At 32.4% G+C, this 19,936-nt stretch overlaps 1 protein-coding gene across 1 annotated transcript; it reads left to right on the top strand.

The window, feature by feature from the left end:
- Window positions 1–10,480: 10,480 nt before the first annotated feature.
- On the top strand, window positions 10,481–18,288 carry LOC131031325 (nuclear transport factor 2-like). The gene is made up of 11 exons (XM_059210424.1): window positions 10,481–10,522; window positions 10,626–10,763; window positions 10,969–11,070; window positions 16,482–16,590; window positions 16,945–17,112; window positions 17,194–17,354; window positions 17,461–17,602; window positions 17,692–17,813; window positions 17,887–17,952; window positions 18,042–18,108; window positions 18,218–18,288. Exons 1-11 carry the CDS (start codon window positions 10,481–10,483, stop codon window positions 18,286–18,288), a joined length of 1,188 nt encoding a protein of 395 aa, XP_059066407.1.
- Window positions 18,289–19,936: the final 1,648 nt, after the last annotated feature.

Below are 19,936 nucleotides of genomic sequence, written 5' to 3'. Positions count from 1 at the left end.
TATTACTAATAGTTTTAAAAACAATCTTATTTATCTTGCAAAAAGTTGGTTGCATATTTTCACAGAATTATTTTAAATAGGAAGATAAATGATTGGATAAATCTTTATTCTACATGAACATGATTCTGTAATATACCAACATATCATTTCAAATCAATTCTTAAATAACCAAAAAAAAAAATTGAAACATAAAATAACTCTTTGAAATCAAATTTTTATATCAAGAATAATAATTAAATTATAAGTATAATTTTTTAGGGTTGAAAGAGGGAGAGCAAGGATTGGAAATCTAATCAAGCTAATGGATCACACAATCTGTTGATGTTTAGAAGAATCAAAAAATACCATCAAAAATTTCTACAAGAATGATAAAGCATCATCTTTCCCCCAAAATAGAGGATTTGAATGCTAAAAAATCAATTTATGTAGATTAGAAAGAGAGTATAATAGGAAAAATATACAAATCAAAATATTTCTCATAAAGATATTATCACTATCAATCACCTCCTACCCCTTCAACTCCATTGGAGCAATTCTTGAATAACAAATTATTATCTTTTATTTATTCCAAACATGTAAATACTTTTTAGGTGAGAAACCTTTACCTAGAGTACTTCCCTTGACCCCTTCAATAGCAATTGAAATCAAAAGGTGGAACCAACATGAAAATACCAACTAGATAGTGTTGAAGAAACTCCATCTGCATTCACCCATCATGGAGCCAAAGGTTAATTTCTTGTACATAGATGTCAAATCCATGATCAAATCATAGACAAAAGAAACCCCAAAGTTTTCCAATGAAAATGAGAACCAAGTGAAAGGAAGAGAGAGGATGACATGTTGAATTAATTTTCTAATAAATCATTTTAAATTTTTTTGAAAACTATACATGTTTAGAATCTAAATACAAAAGCTAAAAACTTAGTAGTTTAAAAATATTTAATTGTATGCATTAACTGGATAAATTAATTAAAATATTGAATTAAATGGATGGAATGGTATCCTTCCTTGGAGGAACAAATAATCAAAAACTAAATTATATACTATAATTCTCTTATAACCTCTTAGAATTTTTCTTCTGTATAAGAATATGTTATTTGAAAATGAATATGTTATTAGTCGATAGGATTTTATGGTGAGATTTGCCCACCAAATTTAAGAATCCTCACACCTGAACTTTTTTGTTTAAAAGGTGTGTTACTTGTAAAGGTGCAGGTTGCAATTTGGAGTGCTTGCACATTGTTGAAGACTTTGGATACTTAAATGTGATGCTGCAAATGGAGACTATGATATCAAAACAAGTTTGAAATGGAAAGTAAGTGACTAATGATAAACAAGAGCTAGATTTAGACCTTTGTGATCTTGATCCTTATGGCTAATCCTGCAAAACAAAATATAATTCTAGCTAGAAAAAGAAGAAAAATTTGCAAAAACAAAGAATACAGCTACAAACAATAATTAAATTTTTCTATTTATATTATTTAAAAAGTATGATTTGAAATGAATAAATAACACATGGGAGTAGAAATTATGGTGGAAGAGGTAGGGTTTAAAGTGCACTTATTTTCGTTAGCTTACATGCAAACAAGCATGCAACACCTTTTCCCTGCACAATTCTCCTTATTTCACAAATCAAATAGAACATTATGCAGCAGAACAGAAAGTTAACTTGTTGTATTGACACCCCCCATTAAGTCTAATTAACGAGAGCTATGGGTCCTACCAACAAAGCCTGATCAGGACCCTGATTACAAAGAGGAAAGGAGAAAACTCAAGTGAGAAAAGGGAATTGAAGAGGACTCTATTAGGGTTTTGAAGAGAAAAGGGAATTGGACTACAAATTTGAAAAGGGTAAAACCTAAAGCATAGGGAAACCTTGGAAAATGTTTATAAACCTGAATTTCAATTGAATTGTTTGAAATTTAAACAAAATCCAATTAATTTTTAAAATTAGGGTTTTATGACCTAACCACTTAATTTTTGAAATTTGAATTTGGAAAAGAAGAGGGAAATAAAAAATTTGAATTGTAGGAATGAAGACAAATCTAAATATAGTCACAAATCTAATAATTGAATGGAAGTTTAACTTTTGCACAAGTTCATGATAATGTTTGAAAATTAGGGTTTGAACAATTAACCACTTAATTTTGTAAAGTTGATTTTGTAAATTAAACAAGACAACGAGGAAATTGATTTGTCAAACAAAGCAATTTTTAGATGTAAGACAATAGCAAGATAAACACATGTTTAATTTCAATTTTTGAAGGAATTAACCACTAAGTGTGCATAAAAATTAAACTTCCAAGTTTGTTCCAAGGAAAGAATGCAAGACCAAAATGTAATGTTGGAAAAAATGAGCGAATGAGAGATCTAGAGGAAAGTCTTTCTTCCCTCCGAAGAGAGATGGAAGTTTCACTTCGGATTTCCCTTCAAATACTTTTCACTCATTGCATTAGAAGATGGGGGAAAATGCACTAGATTCAACCTCTAGAGAAGGAGGTAATATTCTGATTGATGTGGGAATGGTAGGTTACTCCTCTCTTCTTGAATGAGATTGAATTTATTGAACTGTGTACTAATGACTAAGTGAATAAAGTGACAAAGATCTTGTTGTAAGACGAGATAGAAGTGTAGGATGAAGTTGTGCACCAGGATCTGGCAATAATATGTCAAGACGAAGTCGCCTTGGAATTTGACCAAAAGATGCCCGGACCGTGGTGAAATGTGTACACGGTCCTCCAAAAAAATCCGTGAAAGGAAAATGATTGTTTCGCCTCTGCAAATGGATTCCAAATACGAAAGTACAGTTGCACACGTACAACCTACACAGAGAAAAGAGAGGAAAAGGGGTTGGGATTGGGGGTTTGCCTTTATTTCAAACACCAGTTTTGGAATTAACCAAATGATGAAAGAAAGTACTTGCAAGTAAACGTAAATGAAAGATTGAAATGTAAATCACCTCAAGGGAGGTTGTTATAGATATGTTGATAGAATTTTTCGTATGAAGTTGAATGTTGGAATGAATCTCCTCTTCAATGGTTGAATCTTTGACTTGAATGCAACACCTATCCTTGAAAGAAGACTTGAGATGCTCAATACTTGAAAGTGATTCTTCAATGCTTGAATGCATGATCTCATGAACTTCTCGCTTATGAAACTTCCTTCCCCAAAATGACTGCAACTTATATACTCCTCAAATAGTGTTATTGAACTAATTTTCCATGATAGGCGGACACTAGGGGAGTTTACCTGATCAATGCACAACCACCAAAGCATAATTTGAGGATTAATACCCCAAAATAGAGTAGGGACAGGGGCACCATGCCCCTGTCCTGCCTTTTTTTCTAGGACGGGATGCTTGTTTAGGCAGAGTGGGGAGCAAGAAATATGCAGTTTTTCAAGGGCTCAGCAAGTCTCTAGTCTCCAATCAGGCTAAGGGATTCAATTTTTCATGTGTGGGGACCTTATTATGGTCGAAAATTGCAAGGGTCACAATTTTATGACACTAAAGTTATTATAATTATATTTAAGGTTTATGGATTGGTTGTAATAAATCGATTCAGGGAGTCATTGTGCCTTCTTCGACCTATGATTTAAATAGAAATTCATAAAGATTTAAGACGGACAAAATTTATGCATTGGGGTAAGTGATCAGGGTTGAAGATGGGTACCTTTTTCCTATAAAGAGAGATATTGATGTACTAATGTGATTAAAAAGAAGAAAAAGCTCAAGAATGTTGTCAATGATCTTTGTAATGAATAAGAAAATCACATTTTTTTCCAAACAAACCTATTTGAGGAATCTTTTTGTGCTTCCTATCAAGAAGTTAGATAATTAGTTTGTCTTGAAGATTGAGTACAGGGCTGTAGAAAAATTAAGTTGCTCATACAAGGCAAAGTACTAAGACAGAGACTTTTAAGGTTGATAATTTGCAGTATCTATACAAATGTACTCAATTTAAAAGTTGAATTCCACGTACTAATTAATTTTCATTTTGCTTATAAGGCTATATCTAAAATTTAGTGTTGCCAATACCAGCTAAACACAAAAGTAGAGTAGAAAAGAAAAGCAACGATTTCCATAATAAAATAAAGAGTTTATAATTATGTCTTTTTTTTTATGCCTAAATTGAAATAAATTGGTTATTCTTATAATTATTATTAAATATGTTATCAACACCGATAAACTAGTATATCAATATCAATAAAGTAAATATGCTAAGAAAACTTTAAACCTTAAAGCCAGACTTTAAAGTATTTGCCTGCAATTTTCTTGCGTATAACAAAATGGGAGCTATGGAATGCTGTATGGAAATCTACTATAGGGTGGAATGGCTTAAATCACACACACTAAGCTTACAATTTTATTCTTAAAAATGTTAAACATTTAGAGTTAACTGACATTTTTTGTGCTTAATATGTCAATTAAGGAGTGTGTTTATGCAAAGAATACAAAGACTTTCCAATTTGAGTTAACAACTTAAATTTAACCAAATACATGTTGGAAATTATAATGTATTCAACAAAATACCATGCTCTCTTTAAATATTATCCACAATGGCCAAACTCAATATAATTTTTATTTTAATGAAATGTAAAAGGTAGCATGGATTGTGGGTTTTTTTTTTTTTTTTATAGGTAATGGGCTGAAGCCGATAAGGTGTAGATACCCTACCCCCTTGTGGGATTTGAACTTGTGACCTCTCTTTAAAAAGCACAAATTCTCCACCATTAGGCCAACTCAGGTTGTACAGGTTATGGGTTCTTTAATGTTGGCTATTCTAACTCAAATTAGAACAAGCAATGCAACACCAATTTGAGAAAGAAATAGTAACGGTGGTGATTGAGAAGTAAATAAGAATTAAGTTTGACTTTCTAATGCCTTGTATATTCATTTGAAGGATTTTTCTCATTTCATCCTTATAAAGTGGGATAGAATAGTATCGAACGCAACATGCTACCTAGTTAATAAATTGCTTGAGTCAAGTACCATATTTTCCTTGTTACATGAAATTTTTTATGTCGATTATTTTTATCTATAAAATCAACTACTAAAACCCACAAGGAGATAAGATGCTACAATAACACGAACTATAGTTGTTTTCAAAATTACTCCTACCCATCATACCAAGTACATCAAAGTTGTGAGGAACACCCATGTAGAAGAAAGATAAGAGTTTATACTCTCTAACATCAACTACATTTTTAGTTCATAAGGAGGCAATTTATCTATCCAAAGTAGTAGAAGAATTTATAGGTTTGTGGTCAACATATCATGCATTGCAATTTCCTTTTTTCCTCTCCCACTATTTCATCTATAGATGACCTAATATCAATAGTAATGATATGGAATGGTTAATAACAAAAGAGTTCATCCAAACAAAAGGACCCAAAAATATCTAATTATTCATCATGAATTCTTCTGAACCAAATTTTGACACAAACAATTGCTAAGGATACACCCCTCCTTAACTAATTATTTATGCAAGATGCTACGAACTTCAACTTTTTGTAACTAAATAACTAGTGTCAACAAACCAAATGAGAAAGTTCTATCCATACACGAATTAATAAATTCTAAAATTGCAACACATTGAGCATCATACACAATAAAATGACACAATATTTCTTGGCCCATTCAAATATTCGAAGGACCTACTACACACACTAAAAGGAGGAGTTTTAACAATAGGTGGAAAAAAATTTAGCCATAGATATTAGAATAAAGCACACTCTATAACTTGAACATGAAAATTTAAATTTTACTAGGATTATAAAAGTCAATAGAATCAAATATAAAACTAAGGATATGCCAATAGATCTTTGGCTAATGTCTAGATTTTGTAAAATATTTTGTAATGTAGCTGAGGACTACAAGGTGAGAGAATAAACTAGTAGCCAGTATTGGATTGCTACATATAAATCTTCTAGTGGGGTTGTGGATGTTTAAATTATCATCACAAGGGAAGGATGTGTTTACATGCCAATTATAAGAATTGAGTAAATTTGACATAGATTTAAATCTTAAGGAGTTTTGTAGTAAAATGCCAAAAAGAATACTTTATTATAAAACTATGTATCTTTAGAGAATTTGGTATTTCATTCAACATTGTTGAGCAAATAAAGAAAGACTCGGTATTTCATTCAACATTGTTGACCAACTTATCGTCCCATTTTCTACTATAATTATCCCATAATCTTTCACTTGTTCTCCCCATTTCAATAGGGTCTCTTTTCTTATGTCTTCCAAATTCAGATATTCCTCCAAATTTTTTATAATTATTTCATGAGTCTTTACAAAATAATCCTTGCTCTCCATTTACTATTTCCCACGTGATATATCTTGTTATTATATCCCAGCTTTCTAAAATTTAATTCCACACTATCGAGCCTCTAGGAGAATCTCTTACTTTGAGAATGCTAATCGGGTAATTGGAATTTACATACTTCTTTCTTATGATTTTAATCCATTTCTCGTTACTATTTGTATATCGTCTCCATACAAGTTTTTCTCCCATTTCCAAATTCATTATCAACAAGTTTCTTAGTCCTGCACGTCCTACTTTTTTTGGCTTTCATTTATTGTTGCATGTTAATAGGGGTATTCTGTTTTGGTTATTCATGTCATTCCAAAAGAATCTTTTCATGATTTTTTTCATTTCTGCATCTATTCCATCAGGGATTTTAGAGAGGACATGGAGTATACCGGGAGTGTCAAAAGCACTGATTTTATCATAAGCAATCTTCCTATTGACGAAATCCATTTACCTTTCCACAGAATCTTCTTGTCTACGTAGCTTGAAACTATGTTCATCCAGTATTCCTTTTTATTCATCCCTTGAAAGAGTGGTGTGCCCAAGAACATGCCTAGAAAATTAGCTACTTTAAGCTTTAGGATGTTGGTCGAATCCCTTGCAAGACTTGGTTGAGTATTGACGAAGAAGACCTTCGATTTACTCCAATTAATTTTTTGTCCCAAGACATAAAAATATTTATTGAGTAGTGAATTAATAGTCCTAGCTTCCTAGTTGTCTGACTGTCCAAACAACATAGTATCATCTGCAAATTGCTAGTGTGTCACCGAGGCCTCACCACCAACTACCTTAATTCCATACCATTTGATTCCTCCCTTAGTTTAGTTATCCCCCTACCCATTGCCTCTCCCATAATTATGAATAGAAAGGGAGATAACAGGTCGCCTTGTCTTATACCTCTACTTGAATTAAAGAAACCATGAGCCCCACTATTCATCCACATTGAAAAGGTTAGAGTTGATATGCATCCATCCACCCATCAAATCCAATCCTTCATAAGCCCAAATTTGTCTAGAATTTCCTTGAGGAATTCTCTATCCATCGAGCCATACACTTTCATAATATCCAATTTTATGATCATCCCTGCCTATTTTGATTTTCTAGATGATTGAATTCCTTTATGGGCTATTATTATCCTTTCCACTATTGAACTCCTAGGGGCAAAGGCACTTTGTTCTTCTAATATTACAAAATTGAAGAATTTTTTAAAACAGTTGGCAATAATTTTGGATATTATTTTGTATGTAGTGTTGCATAAAGAAATCGGTCAAAAATCTTGCATAGAATTTACCATCTTCTTCTTTCAGACTAGTGCAAAGAATGTGTGGTTTGTGGTTCATTTCCTTTAATACCCTCTTCTTTTTTCTTGTTTCCTCCACTGTCAAGTGTGTATATCTTGGCCCACTATCTCCCAGAAAAATTGGAATAATCTAGCAAAGAAACTATCTAGGTGAGGAGCCTTGTCGAGATTCATCTGAAATATTGTTGTTTTAACTTCCTCCATTGTTGCTGCCTTAAAAAACTCTTGGTTCTGTTGTTCTGATATTACTTTGGGAATTGTATCCATAAATTTTCCCCTCATTTCCTTACTCCCTTGTGACTTTTCCTTTAACATTTTTTCAAATAATTTTGTGGCCTCTTTGTTAACTTCTTCCAAATTTTGGGTTCTTGTTGCATCAATCTTGTTGATTTCCATAAATTTACTTCTCCCTTTTTTTTCTATTGAGGCCTTGTGAAAAAAAATTGTATTTCTTTCTCCCTCTTGAATTCATACTTCCCTTGATTTTTGCCTCCAATAACATTCTTCCCTTGCCAGTATTTCAAGTAATTCAAATTTTAAGCATCTCTCCCTTTTGTATTCCTTTGGACTCATTTTGTCCTTGATTATAGACCATTCATTATATTGCCCCTTAAGCTCAACAATTGATAAGTAGGAGATACTTTCTATAACAAGTCAAATTATGATATTGCTATCAAGATTCAACTATATAGTTTTCAAGTCAAACTCATTGACCCATGTTTCATGAGTAGTGGTTCACATGAACTCATCTCCCATGAGAATGAATGGTCCACTTATCCCTCATTATATCTAGGTGATGCTCACAGAGGTGAAACATTGGCCCTTCCCAGAAGGTCACCCATCCTAGTATTACTCCAACTCAGACACTCTTAACAATGGAGTTTCCTCCAAGGTTGAACCCACTTATAATAGAGCCCCTTAAGCTTATCAATTTATAAGTAGGATATATTTTCCACAACAAACCAAATTATCATATTATTATCAAGATTCAATTATGTAGTTTTTGAGACAAACTCATTGACCCATGTTTCATCAGTAGTAGTTCACAAGAACCCATCTCTCATGATAATGAATGGTCTACTTAGCACTCATTGCATCTGGTTGATGCTCATAGAGGTGAAGCATTGGGCCTTCTCAGGAAATCACCTCAAGGGAGACCTCCTGGGAATAAGCTTAATGATTACGTATTCTTAGAGACAAATTTAATGTTGTAATAAGTTGGGCGAGGGTAAGATTTGACTGTTATTTGAACTTGATTTTCTTAAAATGTTTCATCAACAGGGTACTTGAACAATGATTTTGATTTTCAAATAAGTTATTGGCATTAAAAAAAATCTACTAGTTGTTGTGAGTGGACTATGTGTACATTTATGTGAGTATTTTTTATGTATATAATTGACATACTAGAACATATTATCACTATTGTAGAACAAGAAGGAACATTTATATAGGAACATTTTGAATAGAGGACTTACCAAAAATTAATTTGACATCAAAATGTTTGCTTGCTTCCAACTAAAGTTGGTTCTATGAAGATGCTCAATGTAAAGTTTGTCATTTTAGACTCGATGATCTCCCCTTAATATATACAAACACCACCAGCCTTTGAGCATAAAAAATCACATAACAGAAAAAAAAAAGAAAGTAGTTAACTACAACCAACAAAATTAGATCTATGCCTTACAGAACATATGTAATACTAGGGGAAGAGCACCAATAGATAACATAGTTCCAAGAACCGTCACCTTATTGTTATGTTGACCCCCCAATAGCCTTCATAGTGAAAACACCATTAATAAATTTGTTTTGTACCAATAGCCGATCTTTTTTTGTAATTAATTGGCCCATTTGTGAACAACTATTGGAACATTTGTCCCATTTGTGCACCAGTATTGGAACATTTGTGCATCGCTATTTGGACATTTGTGAACAAGTACTAGCAATTTTGAGTTGACGGTTACTGGAACATCTTTAGTTAGGTATCAGGCGACACTTTGAATTGTGTACTTTTTTACCTTTGTGCGCATAACTGATTCCAGAGCATGCATCGTTACTACCCACAAGCCAGATCAATAGCTATAAGCAGTTAAGTCACATACGAAGATGACTAAAAAAAACCAAAATACGACGTACCCTTTAGGATCTGTGGGTGCGTGAATTTAGCTATGACGACTACTGGTGCTCTTCCCCTATGAAAATACCCTAGAACAAATCTGATATAATGAACAAATTTAAGTTACATATTTTCCTTCATCAGATCTTTAGAGTCAATGTCACATCAAACACATTTCCACACATCTTCCATAGAACTACATATACTTTTCTTTGCAATTACTCTCTTAACATTTAATATTTCAATCCTCACTCTAAAATTAATTAATCTAACGTCATTTTTACTTATGTGTGCGTCTTGTTGTATTAGACTAGACTTGTATAGGAATAGGTAATTATGGCCATACAAACGTTATCATCCCAAAATTCAATAGTTTCGATTCTCTTAGTCAAAAGACACGCCTATTATGCCTTATAAATATATTTGGAAAAAGAAAAGAAAAGCAAACTAACTCGTACTCTGCTGTTATGCCTCCTTGTATCTGCGCTTGTGAGAAAAATATTTAGGCTGTTTCGAAATTTCAATTCAGTCCACTAAATCGGTTGAGAGGTTTTAAAAGGTGTGGAAAGTATTCACATTCACTGAAAAGCAACTCTTTACAGTTAAAATCCATACAAGGTCTGCAACAGGAATTATGTTCTACATATTCTCTTTATTTTCTCTTTTGCAATTTTTCCTAGACTTGTGATTGGGATAGTTAGCAGATTCAACACACTTTAACATGCAACTGATTATCATTTCCAATGCAGAAGGATGGAATCCCAGCAGTTACAAAGAGAATTTCCTGCCTCTGAGGTATGAATACTATACCATCTTGTTATTCTTATAAAGTGGTTCTGGGTTTGGATCATTTGCGTTGGGCTTGGAGTTTATTTCATTAACACTTTTGGTTTGGTAGGTTGCAAACGAATTTGTGAACCAGTATTACTGTGTTCTAAACAACTGTCCAGATAAGCTATACGAGTTCTACAAAGATTGCAGCACTATCACCCGCCCTGAACCCAATGGTCAATTGTTGCATGTAACAACCCTAGAAGTAAGTCAAATATTGCAGTAGATTCAGTGTATAACAGTTTCAAATCATACAAATTCATTTTTGAAATACAATATTACCATATGGCATGCAACTACAAGATACCTTCGAACTTTAATTTTTATCCATGGTTTAAGTTTACATTTCTTTATTCAATCAAATTTGCAGACATAATGTTGTTCTTGTTTTGAATGGTTGTTACCAACAGGCTATTAAAAACAATATAGTGTCTTCGCTCAATGAGGGAAATGAGGTTAAAATAGGAACTGTGGATTCACAAGAAGCTTATAATGAATCTTATATCATATTGGTAACTGGGATCATATTAGGGCACGAGAATGTCGTGTAGAAAATGCACACAGGCCGACCAACTTTTTTCAAAATCTTCAGGGATGAATATTACGATGATTTTAAAGCTAACCCCATAAAATTGGCAGATTTTATGATTTCTAGATAGGAAAAATTAAGGTTCAAATGTGAAAATAGGACTCTATTAGGGTTTTGAAGAGAAAAGGGAATTGGACTGCAAATTTGAAAAGGGTAAAACCTAAAGCATAGGGAAACCTTGGAAAATGTTTATAAATCTGAATTTGAATGAAATTATTTGAAATTTATACAAAATCCAATTAATTTTTAAAATTAGGGTTTTATGACCTAACCACTTAATTTTTGAAATTTGAATTTGGAAAAGAAGAGGGAAATAAAAAATTTGAATTGTAGGAATGAAGACAAATCTAAATATAGTCACAAATCTGAAAATTGAATGGAAGTTTAACTTTTGCACAAGTTCATGATAATGTTTGAAAATTAGGGTTTGAACAATTAACCACTTAATTTTGTAAAGTTGATTTCGTAAATTAAACAAGACAAGGAGGAAATTGAATTTGTCAAACAAAGCAATTTTTAGATGTAAGACAATAGCAAGATAAACACATGTTCAATTTCAATTTTTGAAGGAATTAACCACTAAGTGTGCATAAAAATTAAACTTCCAAGTTTGTTCCAAGGAAAGAATGCAAGACCAAAATGTAATGTTGGAAAAAATGAGCGAATGAGAGATCTAGAGGAAAGTCTTTCTTCCCTCCGAAGAGAGATGGAAGTTTCACTTCGGATTTCCCTTCAAATACTTTTCACTCATTGCATTAGAAGATGGGGGAAAATGCACTAGATTCAACCTCCAGAGAAGGAGGTAAGATTCTGATTGATGTGGGAATGGTAGGTTACTCCTCTCTTCTTGAATGACATTGAATATATTGAATTGTGTACTAATGACTAAGTGAATAAAGTGACAAAGATCTTGTTGTAAGTCGAGATAGAAGTGTAGGATGAAGTTGTGCACCAGCATCTGTTAATAATATGTCGAGACGATGTCGCCTTGGAATTTGACCAAAAGTTGCTCAGATCGTGGTGAAATGTGTACACGGTCCTCCAAAAAAATCCGTGAAAGGAAAATGATTCTTTTGCCTCTGCAAATGGATTCCAAATACGAAAGTACAGTTGCACACCTACAACCTACACATAGAAAAGAGAGGAAAAGGGGTTGGGATTGGGGGTTTGCCTTCATTTCAAACATCAGTTTTGGAATTAACCAAATGATGAAAGAAAGTACTTGCAAGTAAACGTAAATGAAAGACTGAAAAGTAAATCACCTCAAGGGAGGTTGTTATAGATATGTTGATAGAATTTTTCGTATGAAGTTGAATGTTGGAATGAATCTCCTCTTCAATGGTTGAATCTTTGACTTGAATGCAACACCTATCCTTGAAAGAAGACTTGAGATGCTCAATACTTGAAAGTGATTCTTGAATGCTTGAATGCGTGATCTCATGAACTTCTCGCTTATGAAACTTCCTTCCCCAAAATGACTGCAACTTATATACTCATCAAATAGTGTTATTGAACTAATTTTCCATGATAGGCGGACACTAGGGGAGTTTACCTGCTCAATGCACAACCACCAAAGCATAATTTGAGGATTAATACCCCAAAATAGAGTAGGGACAGGGGCACCATGCCCCTGTCCCACCTTTTTTTCTAGGACGGGATGCTTGTTTAGGCAGAGTGGGGAGCAAGAAATATGCAGTTTTTCAAGGGCTCAGCAAGTCTCTAGTCTCCAATCAGGCTAAGGGATTCAATTTTTCATGTGTGGGGACCTTATTATGGTCGAAAATTGCAAGGGTCACAAATTTATGACACTAAAGTTATTATAATTATATTTAAGGTTTATGGATTGGTTGTAATAAATCGATTCAGGGAGTCATTGTGCCTTCTTTGACCTATGATTTAAATAGAAATTCATAAAGATTTAAGACTGACAAAATTTATGCATTGGGGTAAGTGATCAGGGTTGAAGATGGATACCTTTTTCCTATAAAGAGAGATATTGATGTACTAATGTGATTAAAAAGAAGAAAAAGCTCAAGAATGTTGTCAATGATCTTTGTAATGAATAAGAAAATCACATTTTTTTCCAAACAAACCTATTTGAGAAATCTTTTTGTGCTTCCTATCAAGAAGTTAGATAATTAGGTTGTCTTGAAGATTGAGTACAGGGCTGTAGAAAAATTAAGTTGCTCATACAAGGCAAAGTACTAAGATAGAGACTTTTAAGGTTGATAATTTGCTGTATCTATACAAATGTACTCAATTTAAAAGTTGAATTCCACGTACTAATTAATTTTCATTTTGCTTATAAGGGTATATCTAAAATTTAATGTTACCAATACCAGCTAAACACAAAAGTAGAGTAGAAAAGAAAAGCATCAATTTCCATAATAAAATAAAGAGTTTATAATTATGTCTTATTTTTTATACCTAAATTGAAATAAATTGGTTATTCTTATAATTATTATTAAATATGTTATCAACACCGATAAACTAGTATATCAATATCAATAAAGTAAATATGCTAAGCAAACTTTAAACCTTAAGGCCAGACTTTAAAATATTTGCCTGCATTTTTCTTGCGTATAACAAAATGGGAGCTATGGAATGTTGTATGGAAATCTACTATAGGGTGAAATGGCTTAAATAAGACGCACTAAGCATACGGTTTTAGTCTTAAAAATGTTAAACATTCAGAGTTGACTGACATTTTTTGTGCTTAATATGTCAATTAAGGAGTGTGTTTATGCAAAGAATACAAAGACTTTCCAATTTGAGTTAACAACTTAAATTTAACCAAACACATGTTGGAAATTATAATGTATTCAACAAAATACCATGCTCTCATTAAATATTATCCATAATGGCCAAACTCAAAATAATTTTTATTTTAATGAAATGTAAAAGGTAGCATGGATTGTGGGTTTTTTTTTTTTTTTGATAGGTAATGGGTTGAAGCCGATAAGGTGTACATACCCTACCCCCTTGTGGGATTTGAACTTGTGACCTCTCTTTAAAAAGCACAAATTCTCCACCATTAGGCCAAATCAGGTTGTATGGGTTATGGGTTCTTTAATGTTGACTATTGTGACTCAAATTAGAACAAGCAATGCAACACCAATTTGAGAAAGAAATAGTAACGGTGGTGATTGAGAAGTAAATAAGAATTAAGTATGACCTTCTAATGCCTTGTATATTCATTTGAAGGAGTTTTTTCATTTCATCCTTATAAAGTGGGATAGAATAGTATCAAACGCAACATGCTACCTAGTTAATAAATTGCTTGAGTCAAGTACCATATTTTCCTTGTTACATGAAATTTTTTATGTCGATTATTTTTATCTATAAAATCAACTACTAAAACCCACAAGGAGATAAGATGCTACAATAACACGAACTATAGTTGTTTTCAAAATTACTCCTACCCATCATACCAAGTTCATCAAAGTTGTGAGGAATACCCATGTAGAAGAAAGATAAGAGTTTCTACTCTCTAACGTCAACCACATTTTTAGTTCATAAGTAGGCAATTTATCTATCCAAAGTAGTAGAAGAATTTATAGGTTTGTGGTCAACATATCATGCATTGCAATTTTATTTTTTCCTCTCCCACTATTTCATCTATAGATGACCCAATATCAATAGTAATGATATGGAATGGTTAATAACAAAAGAGTTCATCCAAACAAAAGGACCCAAAAATATCTAATTATTCATCATGAATTCTTCTGAACCAAATTTTGACACAAACAATTGCTAAGGATACACCCCTCCTTAACTAATTATTTATGCAAGATGCTACGAACTTCAACTTTTTGTAACTAAATAACTAGTGTCAACAAACCAAATGAGAAAGTTCTATCCATACACGAATTAATAAATTCTAAAATTGCAACACATTGAGCATCATACACAATAAAATGACACAATATTTCTTGGCCCATTCAAATATACGAAGGACCTACTACACACACTAAAAGGAGGAGTTTTAACAATAGGTGGAAAAAAAATTAGCCATAGATATTAGAATAAAGCACACTCTATAACTTGAACATGAAAATTTAAATTTTACTAGGATTATAAAAGTCAATAGAATCAAATATAAAACTAAGGATATGCCAATAGATCTTTGGCTAATGTCTAGATTTTGTAAAATATTTTGTGCTATTAACCATTTGTGAACAACTATTGGAACATTTGTCCCATTTGTGCACCACTATTGGAACATTTGTGCATCGCTATTTGGACATTTGTCAACAAATACTAACAATTTTGAGTTGACGGTTACTGGAACATCTTTAGTTAGGTATCAGGCGACACTTTGAAATGTGTACTTTTTTACCTTTGTGCGCATAACTGATTCCAGAGCATGCATCGTTACTACCCAGAAGCTAGATCAATAGCTATAAGCAATTAAGTCGCATACGAAGATGACTAAAAAAAACCAAAATACGACGTACCCTTTAGGATCTGTGGGTGCGCGAAGTTAGCTATGACGACTACTGGTGCTCTTCCCCTATGAAAATACCGTAGAACAAATCTGATATAATGAACAAATTTAAGTTACATATTTTCCTTCATCAGATCTTGAGAGTCAATGTCACATCAAACACATTTCCACACATCTTCCATAGAACTACATATACTTTTCTTTGCAATTACTCTCTTAACATTTAATATTTCAATCCTCACTCTAAATTAATTAATCTAACGTCATTTTTACTTATGTATGCGTCTTGTTGTATCAGACTAGACTTGTATAGGAATAGGTAATTATGGCCATACAAACGTTATCATCCCAAAATTCAATAGTTTCGATTCTCTTAGTCAAAAGACACGCCTGTTATGCCTTATAAATATATTTGGAAAAAGAAAACAAAAGCAAACTAACTCGTACTCTGCTGTTATGCCTCCTTGTATCTGCGCTTGTGAGAAAAATATTTAGGCTGTTTCGAAATTTCAATTCAGTCCACTAAATCAGTTGAGAGGTTTTAAAAGGTGTGGAAAGTATTCACATTCACTGAAAAGCAACTCTTTACAGTTAAAATCCATACAAGGTCTGCAACAGGAATTATGTTCTACATATTCTCTTTATTTTCTCTTTTGCAATTTTTCCTAGACTTGTGATTGGGATAGTTAGCAGATTCAACACACTTTAACATGCAACTGATTATCATTTCCAATGCAGAAGGATAGAATCCCAGCAGTTACAAAGAGAATTTCCTGCCTCTGAGGTATGAATACTATACCATCTTGTTATTCTTATAAAGTGGTTTTGGGTTTGGATCATTTGCGTTGGGCTTGGAGTTTATTTCATTAACACTTTTGGTTTGGTAGGTTGCAAACGAATTTGTGAACCAGTATTACTGTGTTCTAAACAACTGTCCAGATAAGCTATACGAGTTCTACAAAGATTGCAGCACTATCACCCGCCCTGAACCCAATGGTCAATTGTTGCATGTAACAACCCTAGAAGTAAGTCAAATATTGCAGTAGATTCAGTGTATAACAGTTTCAAATCATACAAATTCATTTTTGAAATACAATATTACCATATGGCATGCAACTACAAGATACCTTCGAAGTTTAATTTTTATCCATGGTTTAAGTTTACATTTCTTTATTCAATCAAATTTGCAGACATAATGTTGTTCTTGTTTTGAATGGTTGTTACCAACAGGCTATTAAAAACAATATAGTGTCTTCGCTCAATGAGGGAAATGAGGTTAAATAGGAACTGTGGATTCACAAGAAGCTTATAATGAATCTTATATCATATTGGTAACTGGGATCATATTAGGGCACGAGAATGTCGAAAGAAAATTTGCCCAGTCTTTCTTTTTAGCACCACAGGAGAGAGGCTATTTTGTTCTAAACGATGCATTTCGGTATTTGGAAGAATCCCAGTATTCAGAAGAGAAAACTTATATGTCGGCTAATGCTGTTTGTGATGAGCCTTTGCAGGAAGGTAAAATGGTCTCTTCTTCTATCTTTCAGTATTTTTCGATGTAGAATCTTCTTTAATCGCAACCTTTCTGTGTCTTAGCAGAGATAGTTCCTGCAAAAGAAATTCAAAGATTTGAATCACAACCTTCGAAATTGGAAAATAAACATGCTACTGAAACTGTTGAGAATGAACAACAGCTTAAGGATATTGAGAAAACTATTTCACCACCAGAAGAAACAACAAAAATGAGTTTTCTAGCAGTTGTAAGTATAAACATTTTGAATGCACGTCGAGCACTTCAAAGCCCTTTCATACATTGAGCGTTTGTAGAATATGATGTTACTGATATTTTTTTCTTTGAATGTTCAGCTTTTGAAAGAGAACCCACATCCTATTCAAAGGCCAACTGTTGTGGTGAAATTTCCAATAAATACCGGACTGAAAGCAAATGTACCATCACAAGTACATACAACATCACAATCCTTGAACTCTAATTCTGGAAAAGCCCCAGGTTACCATAATCTTCCCTTCACCATTTTTTAATTGTATCTTTCAGGTTCTTAATTTCTCACTAACCTTGAAATTCCATATAACTTACAGTCAATGAGAACTCAATCCATTTAAGAAATTTGCCATGGAATTCTACAATTACCTTGCTTGAAGAAGAGTTTAAAAAATATGGTTCTATAAAGCCTGGTGGAATTCAAATCAGAGCCAACAAGGTATGTTTTTGAAAAAAAATCTCGCTTGTTTTCTCCTTTTTTCCTTCTGTAATGTTTAAATACTGTAATGCAGGAAAAAAGCTTTTGCTATGGTTTCATTGAGTTCCAATCATCAACTTCTGTGGAGAGTGCTGTAAAGGTACTTAATTTGTATCGAATTATTTAGTGTTATTAGATATTGTATTTAACTTTATTTTCATAAAACTTGTATTTATATTTTGTAAGCAGGCATCTCCTATTGTCATCTCTGGGCGTCGCGTATATGTTGAAAAGAAAAGGTTGGCTGGTTTCAGAGGTATTTCGCAAAGCCTTAATTAAGTTATTATCTATTCATATAATGTAATATAGTCTTCAAATATAATTGTTTTTCTCTGCTCCTACTGATTGATTTCTACCATGGAAAGACAATATTCCGAATGGCGTAAAGAGAGGAGGCGATCGTCAAGGACGCAATGGCTATGCAAGAAATTTCTAACTTGTATTTCCGAGAACTTCAAATGTACAGAAGAAGTACATGCTTTTTATTCATACTTGGTCTAATCTAAAGCAGTTTACCCCGTAGAGGCATAACCAGTATGAACAAAGGCAAAGGCATAGGCATGGGAGAGCATAGACAATAATAGAGTCACCTTGCCCAGATTGAGATAGAGACCCCGCAAGGGCGGATGGAAACTCTGCAGCTGGTCATGAATTTGGAACCACGCTGCAACTGGAAGGGATCCTGAGCAAGGTGCTGGCTCCGAAGCTGGTTTTACTGGGTTTCGAAAGCCAATCGCTTCTGATGGGGGTTTGAAATTTCGAAGAATCATCAATGTAAATGTAATTAGAACTCTGTATGGTTTGTTAAAGAGTTCTATTTTTGTTATCTATATATAAAATTTTGTTATATCTTATACAATGAATGTTTGAAATATGTCAAATGTATAATCTACATCATATGTCATGAATATTATAAAAGGTATAATCTACATCATATGTAATTAGAACTCTGTATAGTTTGTTAAAGAGTTCCATTAGATTCTCTCCTCCACACCTTGTTTTACCTTTTATATTATTCTATTTTCATAATATTCTATGTTTTATATCTTATTCAAAGATATTAAAGGTTTTAAGGATATTTTATTGGTGATATTAGATGGTCAAATGTGAAAAATAGAGAATTGAATGGACCATATCATGACTACCAACTTTCATAAGATATATTAGACGAGAAAATATTGTGGTCATTTGTTGAGATTAAAATTTAGAAAAGGATCCGAAAGGAAGTTTATTGTGGTGTATGTAAATAACGAAAAATTGAAACTTGGTATAATACTATAAGCATGGAAATAGACCTTTGTATACAAAAGAAATGATAGATTCCTAGGATTAGAAAAAAAAACACTAAACACGCAAGATCATGTTTGCTAAGTTGAATAATAGGATTATAATCATAAGGAAGGGAATTATGTGAATTATGTTGTATTATAGATTCTAGATTAGGTCTTTTTGTAAAATTTATTAAGGTGATCACTCACAAGAAGGTGGTAAAATAGAGAACCACAAAAGTACTATAGATTATGTGTGATATTATCAATAATTGTATTATTTAAGCTAAAGTAGATCAATATTATAGAAGTGGGGTAAACATTAGGGCCAAATATATTGATACGGGAAAAAATTTGAATAAAATTTTAAAAAATAAATCTATTATAATAGTTAAATTTATAACTTGTATATTTTTAGAGCTTGAAATGTATAGAAGAAGTATCTGTATACGATGAAAGTTAGAAATATGTCAAATGTATAATTATTAGAAAATTGTAGTTAGATAATATATGTATAAATTTGTTTTATATAAATTATAACACAAAATAAATTAATTTTTTTAATTATATAAATTTATATTTTTTTTAAATTGTTTTTATTTAAACTTTGTTTCACGCAATATTTTTTTGTAAAAGAAATGATTATGTACCATTTTATTGATGAAAAACTTACCTGCCATGTTATGATTTTTTTAAATAATATTTAATGTTAAGAAATGTTATCATTATCTTACATCATAAATTTTTATGTGCTAAATTACACAAGGGAGTGAATCATTTAGTAGAATATCATTTGAAATAGTACACTACAATAAA

The sequence above is a fragment of the Cryptomeria japonica genome, chromosome 8 (genome assembly GCF_030272615.1).
Source record: "Cryptomeria japonica chromosome 8, Sugi_1.0, whole genome shotgun sequence".
Taxonomy (NCBI): domain Eukaryota; kingdom Viridiplantae; phylum Streptophyta; class Pinopsida; order Cupressales; family Cupressaceae; genus Cryptomeria; species Cryptomeria japonica.
Note: the sequence above shows the minus strand (reverse complement) of the source record. Positions and strands in the feature narration are given on the sequence as shown.

Coding starts and splice junctions, on each gene's coding strand:
- LOC131031325 (XM_059210424.1), top strand. CDS start 10,481: ATGGAATCCCAGCAGTTACAAAGAGAATTTCCTGCCTCTGAG. Junction 16,591..16,944: donor CACCCGCCCTGAACCCAATG/GTCAATTGTTGC, acceptor GGATCATATTAG/GGCACGAGAATGTCGAAAGA. Junction 17,814..17,886: donor TTCAAATCAGAGCCAACAAG/GTATGTTTTTGA, acceptor ACTGTAATGCAG/GAAAAAAGCTTTTGCTATGG.